The following is a 16,618-nucleotide window of genomic DNA, read 5'->3' as shown; positions in this document are numbered from 1 at the left end:
CCTTGAGGTGGTACTGGTTTTCCTCTGTTGGTTCATTTTATTATAGTTTCTTAGTCATTTTATTGGGCTTCCCCAGGTGGATAAGTGATAAAGAATCTGCCTGGAATGCAGGAGACCTGGGTTTGATCCCTGGTTGGAGAAGATCCCCTGGAGAAGGAAATGGCAACCTATTCCAGTATTCTTGCCTGGGAAATCCCATGGACAGAGGAGCCTGGTGGGCTACAGTCCATGGGGTCACATAACAGTTCAACATGACTTAGCCACTAAACAAGTAATTTCTCTTTTACTTAACAGCTGGAAGCATTTACTCTCTTTTTTATGAAAGATGGTTGTAAGACACTGAAATTTTTGTACCAAGAAGGAGATGTACCTGGTCTTGGTAAGTATGTTCTGCAAGGGTAATGTGCCAGCTGTTCATGAATGAATGTGAAAATGTAGCATATCTTTTCTCTTATACATAGACAATCCTATATTTATAAAGGAAATTATCAGGAGCTTACAGGATTACCATAATGATTGAAGACGAAAACATCCTTATAAAAGTCATTGACTTCCCCTGGGAATATACATTTTCACTAGGGTTTAATTGCCTTTTCCCTGAAACAGATAGAGAGCCATTCTGTACACATGTTGTCAGATGACCAGAAATAGTCAGGAAACCACCTGAAAGCACAGCCGTTGCTGCCTATGGTCCTAGGTGAGCCTCCTGTGTCTGCTGCTGCTGTAGTTGAAATATCTGGCTTTCCCTACTTTTCACGTTATTCCAAAAAGAGTTGCTACTTTACCAGGTTGGTAAACTTTTGTCTTAATAAGTAGGTACATGGCCCATCCTTTGCTCTTAGGCTACTTATCTTATAAATCCTGTGGATTTTACCTTCACTGTGTCCCCTCTATTGATTCTTTCTTGCTTTCCTCCTCTGCTGCCTTTAAGCTAGGCTCATATCTCACGCTGTCTCTGAATTCTAGATCCAAAAATAGTATCTGTTGTCAGATTCCCTCTCTGAAATCTATACTACTTATTCTTGGTAAGTAAACCTTTAATTAGACCCAAATTCTTCATTTATTGCACCAAGGCCTGTTATAACCTGGGCACACAGTACTTGTTTAGTTGGATCTCCTAATCGCCTCTTAACCAGAACTTGCTGCTCCTTCTAAGTCAGTCTTCATTGTTTTCTGTTCATACCAGAGTCATTTCTGTGCCCTTTTCTCCACTCTCCATCCTGACTCTCTCTGAATGCCTTTCTTCTCTCCACCTAGACAAATCCTACCCCTCTTTGGGATCACTTCATGCATTCTCTTTTCTTCAGAGCCTTCCTAGAGTTTTCCAAACCACGTCCATCACTATCCTCCAAACTCCTGTCTCTTTTAAAGTTTGCACTGTCAAACAGAGCACTTGAGGATGTTCTTCTGTTTTCATCTTGCTGTTCCGTTGCTCAGTCGTGTCTGACTCTTTGAAACCCTGTGAACTGCAGCACACCAGGCTTCCCTGTCCTTCACTATTTCCCAGAGTTTGCTCAGAATCATTGAGTCAATGATGCTGTCTGACCATCTCATCCTCTGTCTCTCCCTTCTCTTCCTGTCCTCAATCTTTCCCAGCATCTGGGTCTTTTCTAATGAGTTGGCTCTTCACATCAGGTGGCCAAGGTATTGGAGCTTCAGCTTCAGCATCGGTCTTTCCAATGAATATTCAGGGTTGATTTCTTTTAGGATGGACTGGTTTGATCTCCTTGCAGTCCAAGGGACTCTCAAGAATCTTCAAACACTGAAGATAGATACCTAATTAAATGATAAGTTTTCATTGAAATTAGCTCAAGGAAAGAGTTCATATAAGTTGGGTGCTGTGAGAATATTTAGTCGGGGACAGGATCTTCTTAGGGGAGTCACTGAAGGTTTCCCCATGAGGTGGCATTCTGGCTAAAATATGTAAGATTAGCAAGGATTAGGGAGGTAGAAGATGGACGATGGGATGGCAGACGAGTGTGCATGAAGGCCCTGCCTGAGGCCAGGCCGGAAGGAGCAAAGTGCAGAGCTCAGGGAAAGGCACCCGAGGAGGTGGCAATGTTAAGATTTGCAATTACTAACATCTTTTTGTAGGCAAAAAATTTTATCCCACAATCATATTGAAAACTTCTTATACTAAAGTGAGGCAGGAACACCAGTGTAAGAATCACAGTAATTTACCACATTTAATCAGTTATGTGATCATATGTTAAGTTCTTCACTTTTGTTTTCAGAATGTGGTCGAACTATCGCTGGAGCAACCAAAGGGGCAAAAATGATGAGATTGTATGTAGACAACGCAGCCCCGGAGAAACTAAAAGGACAGTGTGTATTTTTTGTTCGCTGTCGCAATGATATCCCTATAAATACTAAAAATATTCAGGAAGTATGTTTACTTTTTTTCAAATATATAGTTAAATATTTTTGCCAGCTTTATTGTGATACAATTGACATATAACATTATGTAAGTTTAAGGTATGCAAAGAATTTATTCAATACATTGTGAGATGGTTACCACCATAGCATTAACTTCATATAATTAACTACTTTTCTTTTTTGGTAATGATGTTTAAGATCTACTCCCTTAGCAACTTTTTTCTTTTTTAAGTTTTTTTTTTTTTTTTTTTTTAATGTGGACCATTTTAAAACTCTTTATTGCACTTATTACAATATTGCTTGTTTTATGTTTTGGAGTTTGCCTACGGAGAAGGCAATGGCACCCCACTCCAGTACTCTTGCCTGGAAAATCCCATGGATGGAGGAGCCTGGTAGGCTGTAGTCCATGGGGTCACTAGAGTCAGACACAACTGAGCAACTTCACTTTCCCTTTTCACTTTCATGCATTGGAGAAGGAAATGGCAACCCACTCCAGTGTTCTTGCTTGGAGAATCCCAGGGACGGGGAAGCCTGGTGGGCTGCCATCTATGGGGTCGCACAGAGTTGGACACTACTGATGCGACTTAGCAGCAGCAGCAGCAACAAGGTATGTGGGTTCTTAGCTCCCCAATCAAAGATTGCATCCCCTACATTAGAAGGTAAAGTCTTAACCACTGGACTGCTGGGGATGTCCCAGCAGCTTTCAAGTATATGATATAGTAATTTATGCTTTTTTTTTTTTAATTTTATTTTATTTTTTAACTTTACAATATTGTATTGGTTTTGCCATATATCGAAATGAATCCGTCACAGGTATACATGTGTGCTTTCGAACTCTGGTGTTGAAGACTCTTGAGAGTCCCTTGGACTGCAAGGAGATCCAACCAGTCCATCCTAAAAGGAGATCAGTCCTGAATATTCATTGGAAGGACTGATACTGAAGCTGAAACTCTTAATACTTTGGCCACCTGATGTGAAGAACTAAATCATTGGAAAAGACCCTGATGCTGGGCAAGACTGAAGGCAGAAGGAGAATGGGACAGAGAATGGGATGGTTGGATGGCATCACCGACTCGATGGACATGAGTTTGAGCAAGCTCCGGGAGTTGGTGATGGGCAGGGAAGCCTGATATGCTGCAGTCCATGGGGCTGCAAAGAGTTGGACATGACCGAGCGACCGAACGGAACTGATTGTTGACTATGGGGCTTCCCGGGTGGTGCTAGTGGCAAAGAACCTGTATGCCAATGAAGGAGACACAAGAGACTCGGGTTTGATCTTCCCTGGGTTGGGAAGATCCCCTGGAGGAGGGCATGGCAACCCACTCGAGTATTCTTGCCTAGAGAATCCCATGAACAGAGGAGCCTGGTGGGCTATGGTCCATAGGGTTGCAAAGAGTTGGACACGACTGAAGTAACTTAGCGTGGCACGTTGTTAACATAGTCACCATGTTGTTCATTATATTCCCAGAACCTAGTCATCGTGTAACTGAAAGTTTGCACCCTTTCACCAGCGGTTTTTTTGTGTCAAATTTCTGGGCAGAAGGCTAGTTTCGTTGTTCTGTCTTTGCACTGACAGTTTTCTGGTCTCCTTTTCATAGACAGGGCAACTGTCAACCTGGAACTTTCTTTTTGCACGAGGCTTAATTTCATTTCCCTCACATTGTGTATGCTCCAGGCCATAACTTCTTCCCTAGGCAGAATTTAAAGCACCAGGGAAAAAATGTTTGCTTGATAAGCAAGCACCTGAATGGTTAAATGCGGGCAGAATATAAATTTGTTGATTTTAGAACCCTAATATTCACCACTTAAGTTTTCCTAAGAGTTTATAAGATGTATTATTTATACTTATTGCAGTGTAAAAATAGATTCTGGTTTTCAGTTCTTAATGGGACCGGCATATAAAATAACCTTTGAACATTATCCTTTCAGGAAGTGCTATTTACTGTTCTGGATGCATCGGAAGGACTGCTAGTTGGGATTAGAAATATGCTGGCAAATATATTTCTACCAGCTATTCTTGCGACAAATAGTTGGGGTGCTTTAAACCAGTCCCAGCAAGGAGAATCCGAAAAACACATTTTCATTGAAACCATCAACAGATACCTTTCCTTTTTAGATGGTAAGTATAATATTTAATGTTTAATAAATTATTACCATAAGAAATTAGCTATAAGATATGCTATTAAAAATAAACATTAGAAAAAAATTTCCATCTTAAAAGATGATGTTAATAAAAGTAATTATGGGACCTAGAGTTAAGATATTAATCATTACAACTTCTCTTTCCAGGAATTTTTGAAGGCATAAGATACATTTTCTTTTATATTTTCTGTTGAGGAAGCAGTCTCTTCCTATATTATTTGTGAAAATTTTTACCATGTTTAAAAATATATACTTTATTATTAACCCTTTTTAAACTATAAATCATTTCATATTGATAAAAATAAACAATTTAAATAATCATAGCACAGTCTAATGATCAATTAGAATTATACTCCTACTATAAAATATTAAATCTCTAACATTTTAGTAATTACAGCTTGAAACCACACATTGATGTTTAACACACTGACATTACCATCTCTTCTCAATATTATTTTTTCCCTTTTAGGTGCTAGAATAAGTATTGAGGGAACAGTTAAGCTAAAGAAAATAGACAATGTTGATTTTTCCAAACTGCATACCTTTGAAGACGTCACACTTGCAGCGAGCAATTCAGAAACTGTTCGTCAGCTAGAGGACGTGCTGATGATATGGTACAAACAGATCGAACAGGTGAGCTGGCTCGAGTGACTTCATCAGATACGAGTTGTGGTTCTCATCTGTGTCCTAATCATTGCATTTTGTTCCTGAACATAAAGGGAAGAGGAGCCTTCCAGATTCTACTATGAAACTCAGCCTCTTCTTGATTCCAGTGCAAAATCATTGTTCTCTTTGGACCATTTAAAATCACCTTTAAGATATTTCTCACTTTAAGGAGGAAACCATAACAGTATGGCTTGAGGATGAAATAGTAAAGAATCAGGATTAGCTAGCATTTATCTGCAGTATTTTATATATTGTTTATGCTTTTCATTAGAGAGAGAGGAAAAGAACACAATGAAGAGCCTATAGCCACAATGCTAGATAATTAATAAATGCTATTTGGTTCATCAGTGAAATTGTTTGTGTTGACAGAGAGGTTCAAACTAGGCTCATTCATATTAGAGCTGTAGTTGCAAGTCTGCAGCTCTGTGGCCAAACACATTTTCTCTGTGAGTAAGAAAAGCAGTGATAGAAATGGTGTCACATTCTGAGAGGTGCCAACTTACACTACAAAGGCTGCCCCAAACCAGATACTGTATAATTGCTCTAAACAGACTCTAGAAACCAGCTCACAGATCTCCAGGGCATGAGCACAGGAGAGTGGAACTGGAGAAGAAAATCTTTAATGGAGTGAGGACTAGGGGAGAAAAGTCTTGAGCAAGCAAGAGTTAGAGAAAAGCATTTCTGATTTTACCTCTCAGAACTGTTAGAAGGAGGGAAGTGTAGTTCGAGTGGAGAATCTGGAGGAGTTTTGGAAACTCCATCAAGGCCTGGAGTGCTGACCCCAGAATTTGCTTCCAGGTGTCTCTAGGTAATAAAAATGAATATTTGTCCACCTGCAGCTGCCTTTAATGCCACTGAGGAAGGAGGGGAGTTGTAAGCCATTGTGGAGGTCAAGCTCTGTCCTGCACAGAGCTGAGGAGATCTCCTCCGGTTTTCATGATCAATCAAAATAGATCTTCTTTTATAAAAATGAGCAAGCAAAAGATAATAGCTTAACATGAAGATATCAGGCAACTTGAAATAGGAAAATCAAGTTGGCCAACTGTAGCAAATGGTCTCCAGTTAAGCAGAATCAGTGCAAGAAATCTTTAAAAATTACATCTAGGACGTCCTTGGTGGCACAGTGGATAAGGATCTGCCTTCCAATACAGGGGACGTGTGTCCAATCCCTGGTCCAGGAAGATTAGACATGCTGTGGAACAACTGAAGCCAGAGTCTGCGCTCTAGAGCCTGTGCTTGGAAACAAGAGAAGCCACCACAATGGGAAACCTGCACGCTGCAAGGAAGAGTAACCCCCGCTCACCACAACTAGAGAGAGCCTACGTGCAGCGAAAAAGACCCAGCACAGTCAATATATAAATAAATATTAAAAAAATTACATCTAAAATAAACCCACACAAAAATTAATTCAGGATGGATCATCACTAAAACTAAAAGAAGAGATACATGCAACAAGATGAATGAATCTCAAAAACATGCTGTGAACAAATCCAGCCTTTGAAGAGTATTGTGAAAAGTAGAACAAAAACTATAGATAAATCAGAACATAATGTAGGGCTATATTAATATCTAATTAAGACAGATGGAAAACCCAGAAGCCATGAAATAAAAACCTGACATATTTGACTACATAAAATAATTAATATCCATATGGCAGAAATCACTGTAAGCAACATTAAAAGATAAATGACTTTCTGGGAGAAAAATATTATCAGCATGTGTAACAAAGAGTTAGTATCCACAATATATAAAGAACTTGCTCTTCTTTGGCATTGGAATGAAAACTGACCTTTTCCAGTCCTGTGGCTACTGTTGAGTTTCCCAAATTTGCTGACATGCTGAGTATAGCACTTCAGTAGCATTCTTGCCTGGAGACCCCTAGGGACAGTATGAAAAGGCAAAAAGATACGATGCTGCAAGATGAGTCCCCCAGCTTGGAAGGTGTTCAGCATGCTACCATGGTGAAGAGTGGAGGGCAATTACTAATAGCTCCAGTAAGAATGAAGTAGCTGGGCCAAAGCTGGAATGATGCTTGGTTGGGGACATGTCTGGTGGTGAAAGTAAAGTTAGATGCTGTAAAGAACAGTATTGCATAGGAAGCTGGTTAGGTCCACGAATCAAGGTAAATTGGACATGGTCAAGCAGGAGATAGTAAGGCTGAATATCAACATCTTAGGAATCAGTGAACTATAATAGATGGGAATGGGAGAATTTAATTCAGATGACCATTATATCTATTACTGTGGGCAAGAATCCCTTAGAAGAAATGGAGTAGCTTTCATAGTCAATTATAGAATGCAGTACTTGAGTACAGTCTCGAAAATGACAGAACGATCTTAGTTCATTTCCAAGGCAAACCATTCAACATCACAGTAATCCAGGTCTATGCCCCAACCACTGATGTCAAAAAAGATGAACAGTTCTAGGAAGACCTACAAAACCTAGAGCTAACACCAAAAAAATAAAAATAAAAAGAGATGTCTTTTTCATCATAGGGGATTGGAATGCAAATGTAGGAAGTCAAGAGATACCAGAATAACAGGCAAGCTTGGCTTTGGAGTACAAAATGAAGCAGGGCAAAGGCTAACATTTTTGCCAAGAGAATGCATTGGTCATTGCAAATGCCCTCTTCCAACAACACAAGAGATGATTCTACATATAGACATCACCAGATGGTCAATACCAAGATCAAATTGATTGCCCTTTGCAGCCAAAGATGGAGAAGCTCTATACAGTTAGCAAAAGTAAGATCAGGAGCTGACTGTAGCTCAAAACATGACCTCCTTATTGCAAAATTCAGGCTTAAATTGAAGAAAATAGGGAAAACATCTATGTCATTCAGATATGTTCTAAATCCCTTATGATTATACAGTGGAAGTGATGAATAGATTCAAGGAATTAGACCTGATAGACAGAGTTGCTGAAGAACTATGGATGGAGGTTCATAATGTTGTACAGTGTTTTTGAGATGGTTTTGGAGGCAGTGACCAAACTATCTCAAAGGAAAAGAAATGCAAGAAGGCAAAGTAGTTGTCTGAGGAGCTTTACAGATATCTGAGGAAAGAAGAGATGCTAAAGACAAAGGAGAAAGGCAAAGATATACCCAACTGAATGCAGAGTTCCAGAGAATAGCAAGGAGAGATAAGAAGGCCTTTTAAAATGAATAATGCAAAGAAGTAGAGGAAAGCAATAGAATGGGAAAGGCTAGAGATCTCTTTAGGAAAATAGGAAATATCAAAGGAACATTTCATGCAGGGATGGGCAGGATAAAGGATGAAAATGGTAAGGATAAAGGACAAAAATGGTAAGGACCTAACATAAGCAGATGTAGATGATTTTCTAGAACTCTCTTGCTTTTTTGATGATCCAATGGATGTTGGCAATTTAATCTCTTATTCCTCTGCCTTTTCTAAATTCAGCTTGAACATCTGCAAGTTCACGGTTCACATACTGTTGAAGCCTGGCTTGGAGAATGTTGAGCATTACTTTGCTAGCATGTGAGATGAGTGCAACTGTGTGGTAGTTTGAACATTCTTTGGCATTGCCTTTCTTTAAGATTAGAATGAAAACTGACCTTTTCCAGTCCCGTGGCCACTGCTGAGTTTTCCAAATTTGCTGGCATATTGAGTGCAGCACTTTGACAGCATCATCTTTTAGGATTTGAAATAGCTCAACTGGAATTCCATCACCTCCACTAGCTTTGTTCATAGTGATGCTTCATAAGGCCCACTTGACTTCGCATTCCAGAATATCTGGCTCTAGGTGAGTGATCACACCATCATGGTTATCTGGGTTATGAAGACTTATTTTTGTATAGTTCTATGTATTCTTGCCACCTCTTCTTAATATATTCTGTTTCTGATATCATAAGATATCTTAATATCTTCAGTGATCTGTTGGATCATTGAAAAAGCAAGAGAATTCCAGAAAAACATCTACTTCTGCTTTATCGATTATGTCAAAGCCTTTGACTGTGTGGATCACAATAAACTGTGGAAAATTCTGAAAGAGATGGGAATACCAGACCACTGACTTGCCTCTTGAGAAATCTGTGTGCAGGTCAGGAAGCAACAGTTAGAACTGGACATGGAACAACAGACTGGTTCCAAATTGGGAAAGGAATATGTCAAGGCTGTATATTGTCACCCTGCTTATTTAACTTAAATGCGGAGTACATCATGAGAAATGCTGGGCTGGATGAAGCACAAGCTGGAATCAAGATTGCTGGGAGAAATATCAATAACCTCAGATATGCAGATGACACCACCCTTATGGCAGAAAGTGAAGAAGAACTCAAGAGCTTCTTGATGAAAGTGAAAGAGGAGAGTGAAAATGTTGAGTGAAAGCTCAACATTCAGAAAATGACGATCATGACATCTGGTCCCATCACTTCATGGCAAATAGATGGAGAAACAATGGAAACAGTGGCAGACTTTATTTTGGGCGTCAAAATCACTGCAGATTGTGACTGCAGTCATGCAATTAAAAGACGCTTGCTCCTTGGAAGAAAGCTCTGATTAACCTAGACAGCATATTAAAAAGCAGAGACATTACTTTGCTGACAAAGGTCTGGATAGTCAAGGCTATGGTTTTTCCATTAATCATATATGGATGTGAGAGTTGGACTGAAGAAAGCTTAGTGCTGAAGAATTGATGCTTTTAAACTGTGGTGTTGGAGAAGACTCTTGAGAGTCCCTTGGGCTGCATGGAGATCCAACCGGTTCATCCTAAAGGAGATCATCCTGAATATTCATTGAAAGGACTGATGTTGAAGCTGAAACTCCAATACTTTGGCCACCTGATGTGAAGAACTGACTCATTTGAAAAGATCCTGATGCTGGGAAAGATTGAAGGCAAGAGGAGAAGGGGATGACAAAGGATGAGATAGTTGGATGGCATCACTGACTCAATGGACATGGGTTTGGGTAAACTCGGGGAGTTTGTGATGGACAGGGAGGCCTGGCATGCTGAAGTCCATGGGGTCGCAAAAAGTAGGACACAACTGAGTGACTGAACTGAACTGAACTCAGTGATGTCATCCATTTTCTAACAATGTTAGTTGTTTCTATGTTTTTGTCCTATTACAAACAATAATAATGTTGATACATCTTCATTGAATATCTTTGTTCAAGTCTTGTTTGCACTTGTTCAAGAGTTTCCCAGGGGATGGCTCAGAGAAGTACTATATCAGTTTTTTATTGGTTACTAACTGCAAAGCCTTCCAAACAGTGGTTATATTAATTTATAATTTTTTACGTAAGTAAATGAGAGTTTCCATGTCTTCAAATCTTCCATTACACTAAGAATGTCAGATTTTTAATGGTTGTCAGTATGTTGGGTGTGAAATTGTATTTTGATTTATTTTACATTACCCTGAACACTGTTGAGGCTGTGCTTTTTTTTTTTTTTAATTTGGGTGTGACATGTGGGATCATAGTCCTCAGTCCCTGCACTCAAAGAGTGGAGGTTTTTGTTTTTTTTTTTAATTGATTCATTTTTTTTCGAAGGATAATTGCTTTACAGAATTTTGCTGTTTTCTGTCAAACCTCAACATGTATCAGCCATAGGTATACATATATCCCCTCCTTTTTGAACCTCCCTCCCATCTCTCGCCCCATCCCACCCCTCTAGGTTGATACAGAGCCCCTGTTTGGATTTCCTGAGCCATACAGCAAACTCCTGTTGGTTATCTATTTTACATATGGTAATGTGAGTTTCCATGTTACTCTTTCCATACACCTTACCCTCTCCTCCCTTCTCCCCATGTCCATAAGTCTATTCTCTAGAAAGAGTGGAGTTTTAACCCCTGGACCGCCAGGGAAGTCCTGAGGTTGTGCATGCTTAATGGATATTTAGATCTCTCCTTGTTGAATTGGCTGTTCTTATCCTTTATCTAGTTTTCTTTCAGATTGCTTGATGACGTCTTACTGAATTGTTGAGAGTTTGAATAATGTTTTCCTGCTGTTCATCTTTTGTTGCTCCCTATTGTGTCCTGAATTTTCAGTTGGTATTGGTGTCTTTAGTCATGTAGAAGTTTTACATTTTAATGGATGTATATGAGATACAAATGGCAATCTAGCCTCAATTTAGCTACCTCCAGTGACAAGAAGCTTTGTGCTTTTTGTATTTAGGAAACACTTTTCGTACTCTCATGTTATGAAGATATTCTCCTAAATTATTTATTTTAAATGTTGAACTATACAAAAATGAGTAACAAATGAATAATACTAAAAATTAATAAGATAAACAAATTATTGTAAAATGAACACCTGTGTAAATTGCACAAGTAAGAAATAGAGCATTATCTGCACCTTGCAATCTCCATGCCTTTCTCTTCCCAATTTTAACTTCTTTTTCTTCCAGTGGTTACCATTTTCTTGACAGTTATGATATTCCATTCCATGTCTTTCTTTATAGTTTTACCCCCATCTTCTATATTTTCTTTAAAGGTTTTGCCATTTTGTTTTAACCATTTAAGTTTTAATGTATCTGGAATTATTTGTATCTGTGTATAATGTAAGGGCTTCCCCCAGTGGCTCGGTGGTAAAGAATCTGCCTGTGATGCAGGAGCTGCAGGAGATGTGGGAACGATCCCTGGGGAAGATCCCCTGGAGGAGGGCATGTCATCCTGTTCCATGATCCTGCCTGGAGAATCCAGGGGCCTGGTGGGCTACACTCCATAGGGTCACAAAGAGTTGGACATGAAGGAAGCGACTTAGCACACATGCACGCATAATGTGAAGTAGGAATCTAATTTTGTCTTTTCCATATAGTTAGCCAGTTGTCCCAGAACTGTACTTGGTAGTCCATTCTTTGCTAACAAATTTGTATTATGTATCAAGTGTTTAGACTCTTTTATCTGTCCCATTGGTCTACTTATTTGATTTTTGCATTCATACCATACTGCATTAATTTCTGTTGCTTTTTACTAAATCAACGTTTAGTATGCTAATTCCCTTTCAGTGTTTTTGTTCAAAATTGCATTGATTATTTCTGGTTAAATGCTCTTCCAAATTAATTTTAACGCTAGTTTGTTAAGTATCATGAAAAAAAGCCTTGTCGAGATTTTGATTGGAAATTTCATTGAATGTATACATTAATTTAGAGAAAATTGCCATTTTTGTATTACTGAATTTCCCAATCCATGAACATGGTATATTTCTCCATTTATTTATTTATTTTGTGCGCTGAAAGTAAATTTTCTAATTTTCTCCAAAAAGATCTTGTACATCTTTTGTTAAACTCTAGATATCTTAATGTTGTTACTATTTATTATAGCATATGCTATCATTTTAGAAATTACATTTTTAGATTGCTAGATGGCTTGTAAAGAAATTACACTAATATTTAAATACATACAGCCAAAACCTTACTGAATTGTTCACTTTTATTAGTTATAAAAGTCTGTCTTTATATATTCTTGAGTTTTTAAAATGTGGCCAACCAGTCCATCTGTGATTATGCCATTTTTGTTTTTTATTTACAATTCTTGTACCTTTGTTTACTTTCCTTATATTGTCCTGTGATCTCCATGTCCAGGTTGAATAGAAGTGGGTGGTGATAGTGACGAAATTGTCTTGTCCTTGGTTTCAAAGTGGTATTTTCTAAAATTTCATTTTTAAGTATGATGTTTGCTGTAGATTTTTGGTAGATACTCATTATCATGGTAAAGATATTCTCTTCTAGTCTTAGTTTACTAAGAGTTCTCAATATCATTCAGTGTTGACTGTCATTTATACTTTTAACTTTTTTTTAAAAAGTTCAAATAATGAGATTTTAAAAGAAGAAAGTAACATGTCTAAGCTGTGAACTTTTTTGATTCCAGGTACTTATTGAGAGTGAGCAGATGAGAAAAGAAGCTGATGACTCGGGTCCACTCACTGAATTGGAACACTGGAAACGCATGTCAGCCAAATTCAATTATATCATTGAACAGATTAAAGGACCAAGTTGTAAGGCTGTTATAAATGTGCTTAATGTTGCACACTCCAAACTCTTAAAGGTAAAAGGCCTTGTGTTGTAAAGTTAGGTATACTTCAAAACAAACAACTGAAAAATTACCCTTCTTGAATTGCTTCTTTGCATCATATACTTGGCACCGTGTATTTAGAAGTGCTAAACTTTGAGTAAGGCTTTCTCATATACCATAATTACTTCTAGAAGAGGAAAAGGAAGTATAGAAGTGAAGATTTATTTCTCAATATTTCACATACCAATTTTGATAATACTAGTATCGGGTGATTGCCATTTATTTTTAAATTGTTTTTGAAACTGTAAATCATTACCAGCTCATTGAAATAGAGAACTACAAGAAAGTCAAAAGCAAAAATGTCCTCTACCATACATCTCACCTGACTATTCTACCTCCTTTCCAGGAGGTCATATGTATTAACAGTTTGGCTTGATTCTTTCCAGGTCCTTTTCTGTTTCTTCCTAATACATATATAAACACACACACACACACACATTTGTTTTGTGTCTCTAATTTTTAAAAATTACACAGTGTCATACTCTGTTTTTCTTGAACTCCCTCTTCCCCTAGTAGCATATCTTGGAGAGTTATGCCTGTCAGATCAAGCTGTATAGTTTTCCAGAACATTAATGCACCAGGTTCTAGCTAATCATTTTCCTGTTTTTAGACAGTGAAATGGTTTCTTTTTTTCCCCCAACAATCTCAAGGTAAAATTCACACACTGTTGATCTCTTCCATCTAAGGAGCAAAATTCAGTGGCTTTTAGTGTAATCATAGAATTGTGCAATCATCAATTTTAGAATATTTTCATCACTTCAAAAAGAAACTCCTGTACCTTTTAGCTATCACTTTCTGTCTCTACCTGTCTCTTTCCCCTCACGCCAGTCCTAAGTAACCACCAGTCTACTTTTTATCTGTGTAGATTTGTAGATTGGACGTTTCATATAAATGGAATCATATAGTATGTGGTGCTTTGTTACTGGTTTCTTTCACTTGGCTTGATGTTTTCAAGGTGTATCCATGTTTTAGCATGTATCAGTACTTATTCTTTTTCACAGTTGAATAATACTCCATTATAGATAAATACCACAATTTGTTTATCAGTTTATAAATATTTGCATTGTTTCTTCTTTTTGGCTATTATGAACAATGCTTCTGTGAACATTTTTATACAGGTTCTGTGTGGACATTTTCTTGTATATGCCTAAGAGTGGGATTTCTGGGTCAAACCCTAGCTCTGTGTTTAACTTTTTGAGGAAATTTGTTCCTTTTTTATATGTTCACAGACATTAATACAGTTAAAGCTTCTATGTGCCTACAATCAAGTATTTTCCTGGGATATATACTCTACAACTTTGTTAGTATTTATTATCAGTTAAAAATTTTTTTTTTGCCAGTCTGACATGTAGAAAATGGCTAGTCATATTTTGGCTTTTGCTTGTTAATAGTGAAGTTGAGTATCTTTTAAAGTTTACTGGCTCCTTGCATTTGTTCTCCTGAGAAACGTTGGCTTATATCTTTCTCTCATTGAAATGGTACGGGAGGGAAGTAAGAGGGGAGTTCAGGTTGGGGAACACGTGTACACCCATGGTGGATTCATGTTGATGTATGGCAAAACCAATACAATATTGTAAAGTAAAAAAAAAAAATTCAGATATTAGTTTGCAGATAGTATAAGTTTGTACTGATTCTGATAGTTATTTATTACTATGGCTGTTTATCACTTGTTATGTATATTGAATGAGGTAATTCACCATGGTCCCTGAGCATCTCTGTACATTATTACTGAATATGAGAAGTTCACTTTGCTGATACGGATACTTTCTTGGAATAATGTGTTCTTTTAATAACTTGACCTATTCTTGAAGACTCAGAATAATGTAATGTCACAAATAACTAACCTAGAAAAGTACTCCAGGTAAAAGCACGTCTGGTTGAAGCCTATAGACAGAATATTAATTACAAAAGTAATGAGACTTAAGTCACTTAAGATATTTACAGTAACTATAAGTCTTAAATAACAGGAGAAAAAGGTATGTTAATCACATTTAAATATCTACTGTCTTAGTATATGTATGGCCAGGGAAGACAGCTTGAATTTCTTGGTTAAATCTTAGCACATAGGTAGACCTTACTGGTATATTTGGATGTTTCACAGGACTCAAACTTTCTTTTCTTAGAACTGGCGTGATTTGGATGCAAGAATCACGGATACGGCTAATGAATCAAAAGATAATGTCAGATATTTGTACACTCTAGAAAAAGTATGTCAACCTCTCTATAACTATGATCTAGTAAGTATACTTTTTAAAATGCAGTTTTAAAAATTAGCATGTTTACTGTGGGGAAGGAGAGGGTGGGATGAACTGAGAGAGTAGCATTGAAACATATACATTACCATATGTAAAATAGATAGTTGGTGGGAGTTTGCTGTATGACAGACACTGGGAGCTCAAACCCAGTGCTCTGTGACGACCTAGAAGGGTAGGATGGGGTGGGAGATGGGAGGGAGGCACAAAACGGAGGAGACATATGTTTGCCTAGGGCTGATACATGTTGATGTATGGCAGAAACAGCACAATATCGTAAAGCAATTATCCTCCAATTAAAAATCAACAAATTTTAAAAATTAGCATGTTTAAAATCAATATATGTATATTGGGAAAAATGTATACTGCAGAAAAGTTATTTAAAAGATGTCTTTTCCTATTATATATCTGTAATGAATCATAAACTATATTTATTATTATAACCCACATTTAAATATGTGGTATTATCATAACTATGACCTCATTTGTATGTTGAGCAAGACAAATATATTAATTGTTCATTGCTTATAACAAATTACCAGAACTGAGGGACTTAAAAGAAAAAGCGTTTATTATTTCACAGTTTTTGCAGGTCAGGAATTGCACAATGTAGCTGAATGCCTCTGCTTCAAGGTCACTCATGAGGCTGCAGAGAAGCTGTGGGTTGGGAATGTGGTCTCTTCTGAAGGGGAGACTGACTGGAGAGGGTCCATTTCTATTGCACATCACATGGACCTATGCACAGAACAACTCGCTTACCCTAGAGTGAGCAAGAGAGGGTGCTCAATCAGCATTACCCCAATAATACCAAAGCCAGATAAGGATACCTCAAAAAAAAAAAAATTACAGGTCAATATCCCTGATGAAGACAGATGTAAAAATTCTCAACAAAACAGTAGCAAGCCAAATTCCACAGCACATTAAAAGAATCGCACACTATGACCAAGGGGGATTTATTTCTGGAATGCACAGATGGTTCAACATATGCCAGTCAATAAATGTGATACTTCATGTTAGCAGAATGAAAGATAAAAATCATGTGATTATCAATAGATGCAGAAAAAGCATTTGACAAAATACTATAAAAATTCTCAATAAATTGGGTATGGTAGGAATGTACCTCAACATAATAAAAGAATACATATTCTTTAAA

The 16,618-nt window shown here is 37.6% G+C and overlaps 1 protein-coding gene across 2 annotated transcripts in view; it reads left to right on the top strand.

The window, feature by feature from the left end:
• Positions 1-294: 294 nt before the first annotated feature.
• Positions 295-16,618, top strand: part of DNAH8 (dynein axonemal heavy chain 8) — a 328,991-nt gene continuing 312,667 nt past the window's right edge. For both annotated transcript variants that reach the window (XM_055571493.1, XM_055571494.1), the window contains exons 1-6: positions 295-379; positions 2,235-2,386; positions 4,306-4,495; positions 4,988-5,151; positions 13,010-13,186; positions 15,337-15,450. In XM_055571493.1, the coding sequence (XP_055427468.1) occupies positions 319-379; positions 2,235-2,386; positions 4,306-4,495; positions 4,988-5,151; positions 13,010-13,186; positions 15,337-15,450 (858 nt within the window). In that variant the 5' untranslated portion in view covers positions 295-318. The remainder of the gene's footprint in view (positions 380-2,234; positions 2,387-4,305; positions 4,496-4,987; positions 5,152-13,009; positions 13,187-15,336; positions 15,451-16,618) is intronic.

The sequence above is a fragment of the Bubalus kerabau genome, chromosome 3 (genome assembly GCF_029407905.1).
Source record: "Bubalus kerabau isolate K-KA32 ecotype Philippines breed swamp buffalo chromosome 3, PCC_UOA_SB_1v2, whole genome shotgun sequence".
Classification (NCBI taxonomy): Eukaryota; Metazoa; Chordata; class Mammalia; order Artiodactyla; family Bovidae; genus Bubalus; species Bubalus kerabau.
The sequence above is the reverse complement of the archived record's forward strand: the minus strand, read 5'-3'. Positions and strand labels throughout refer to the sequence as shown.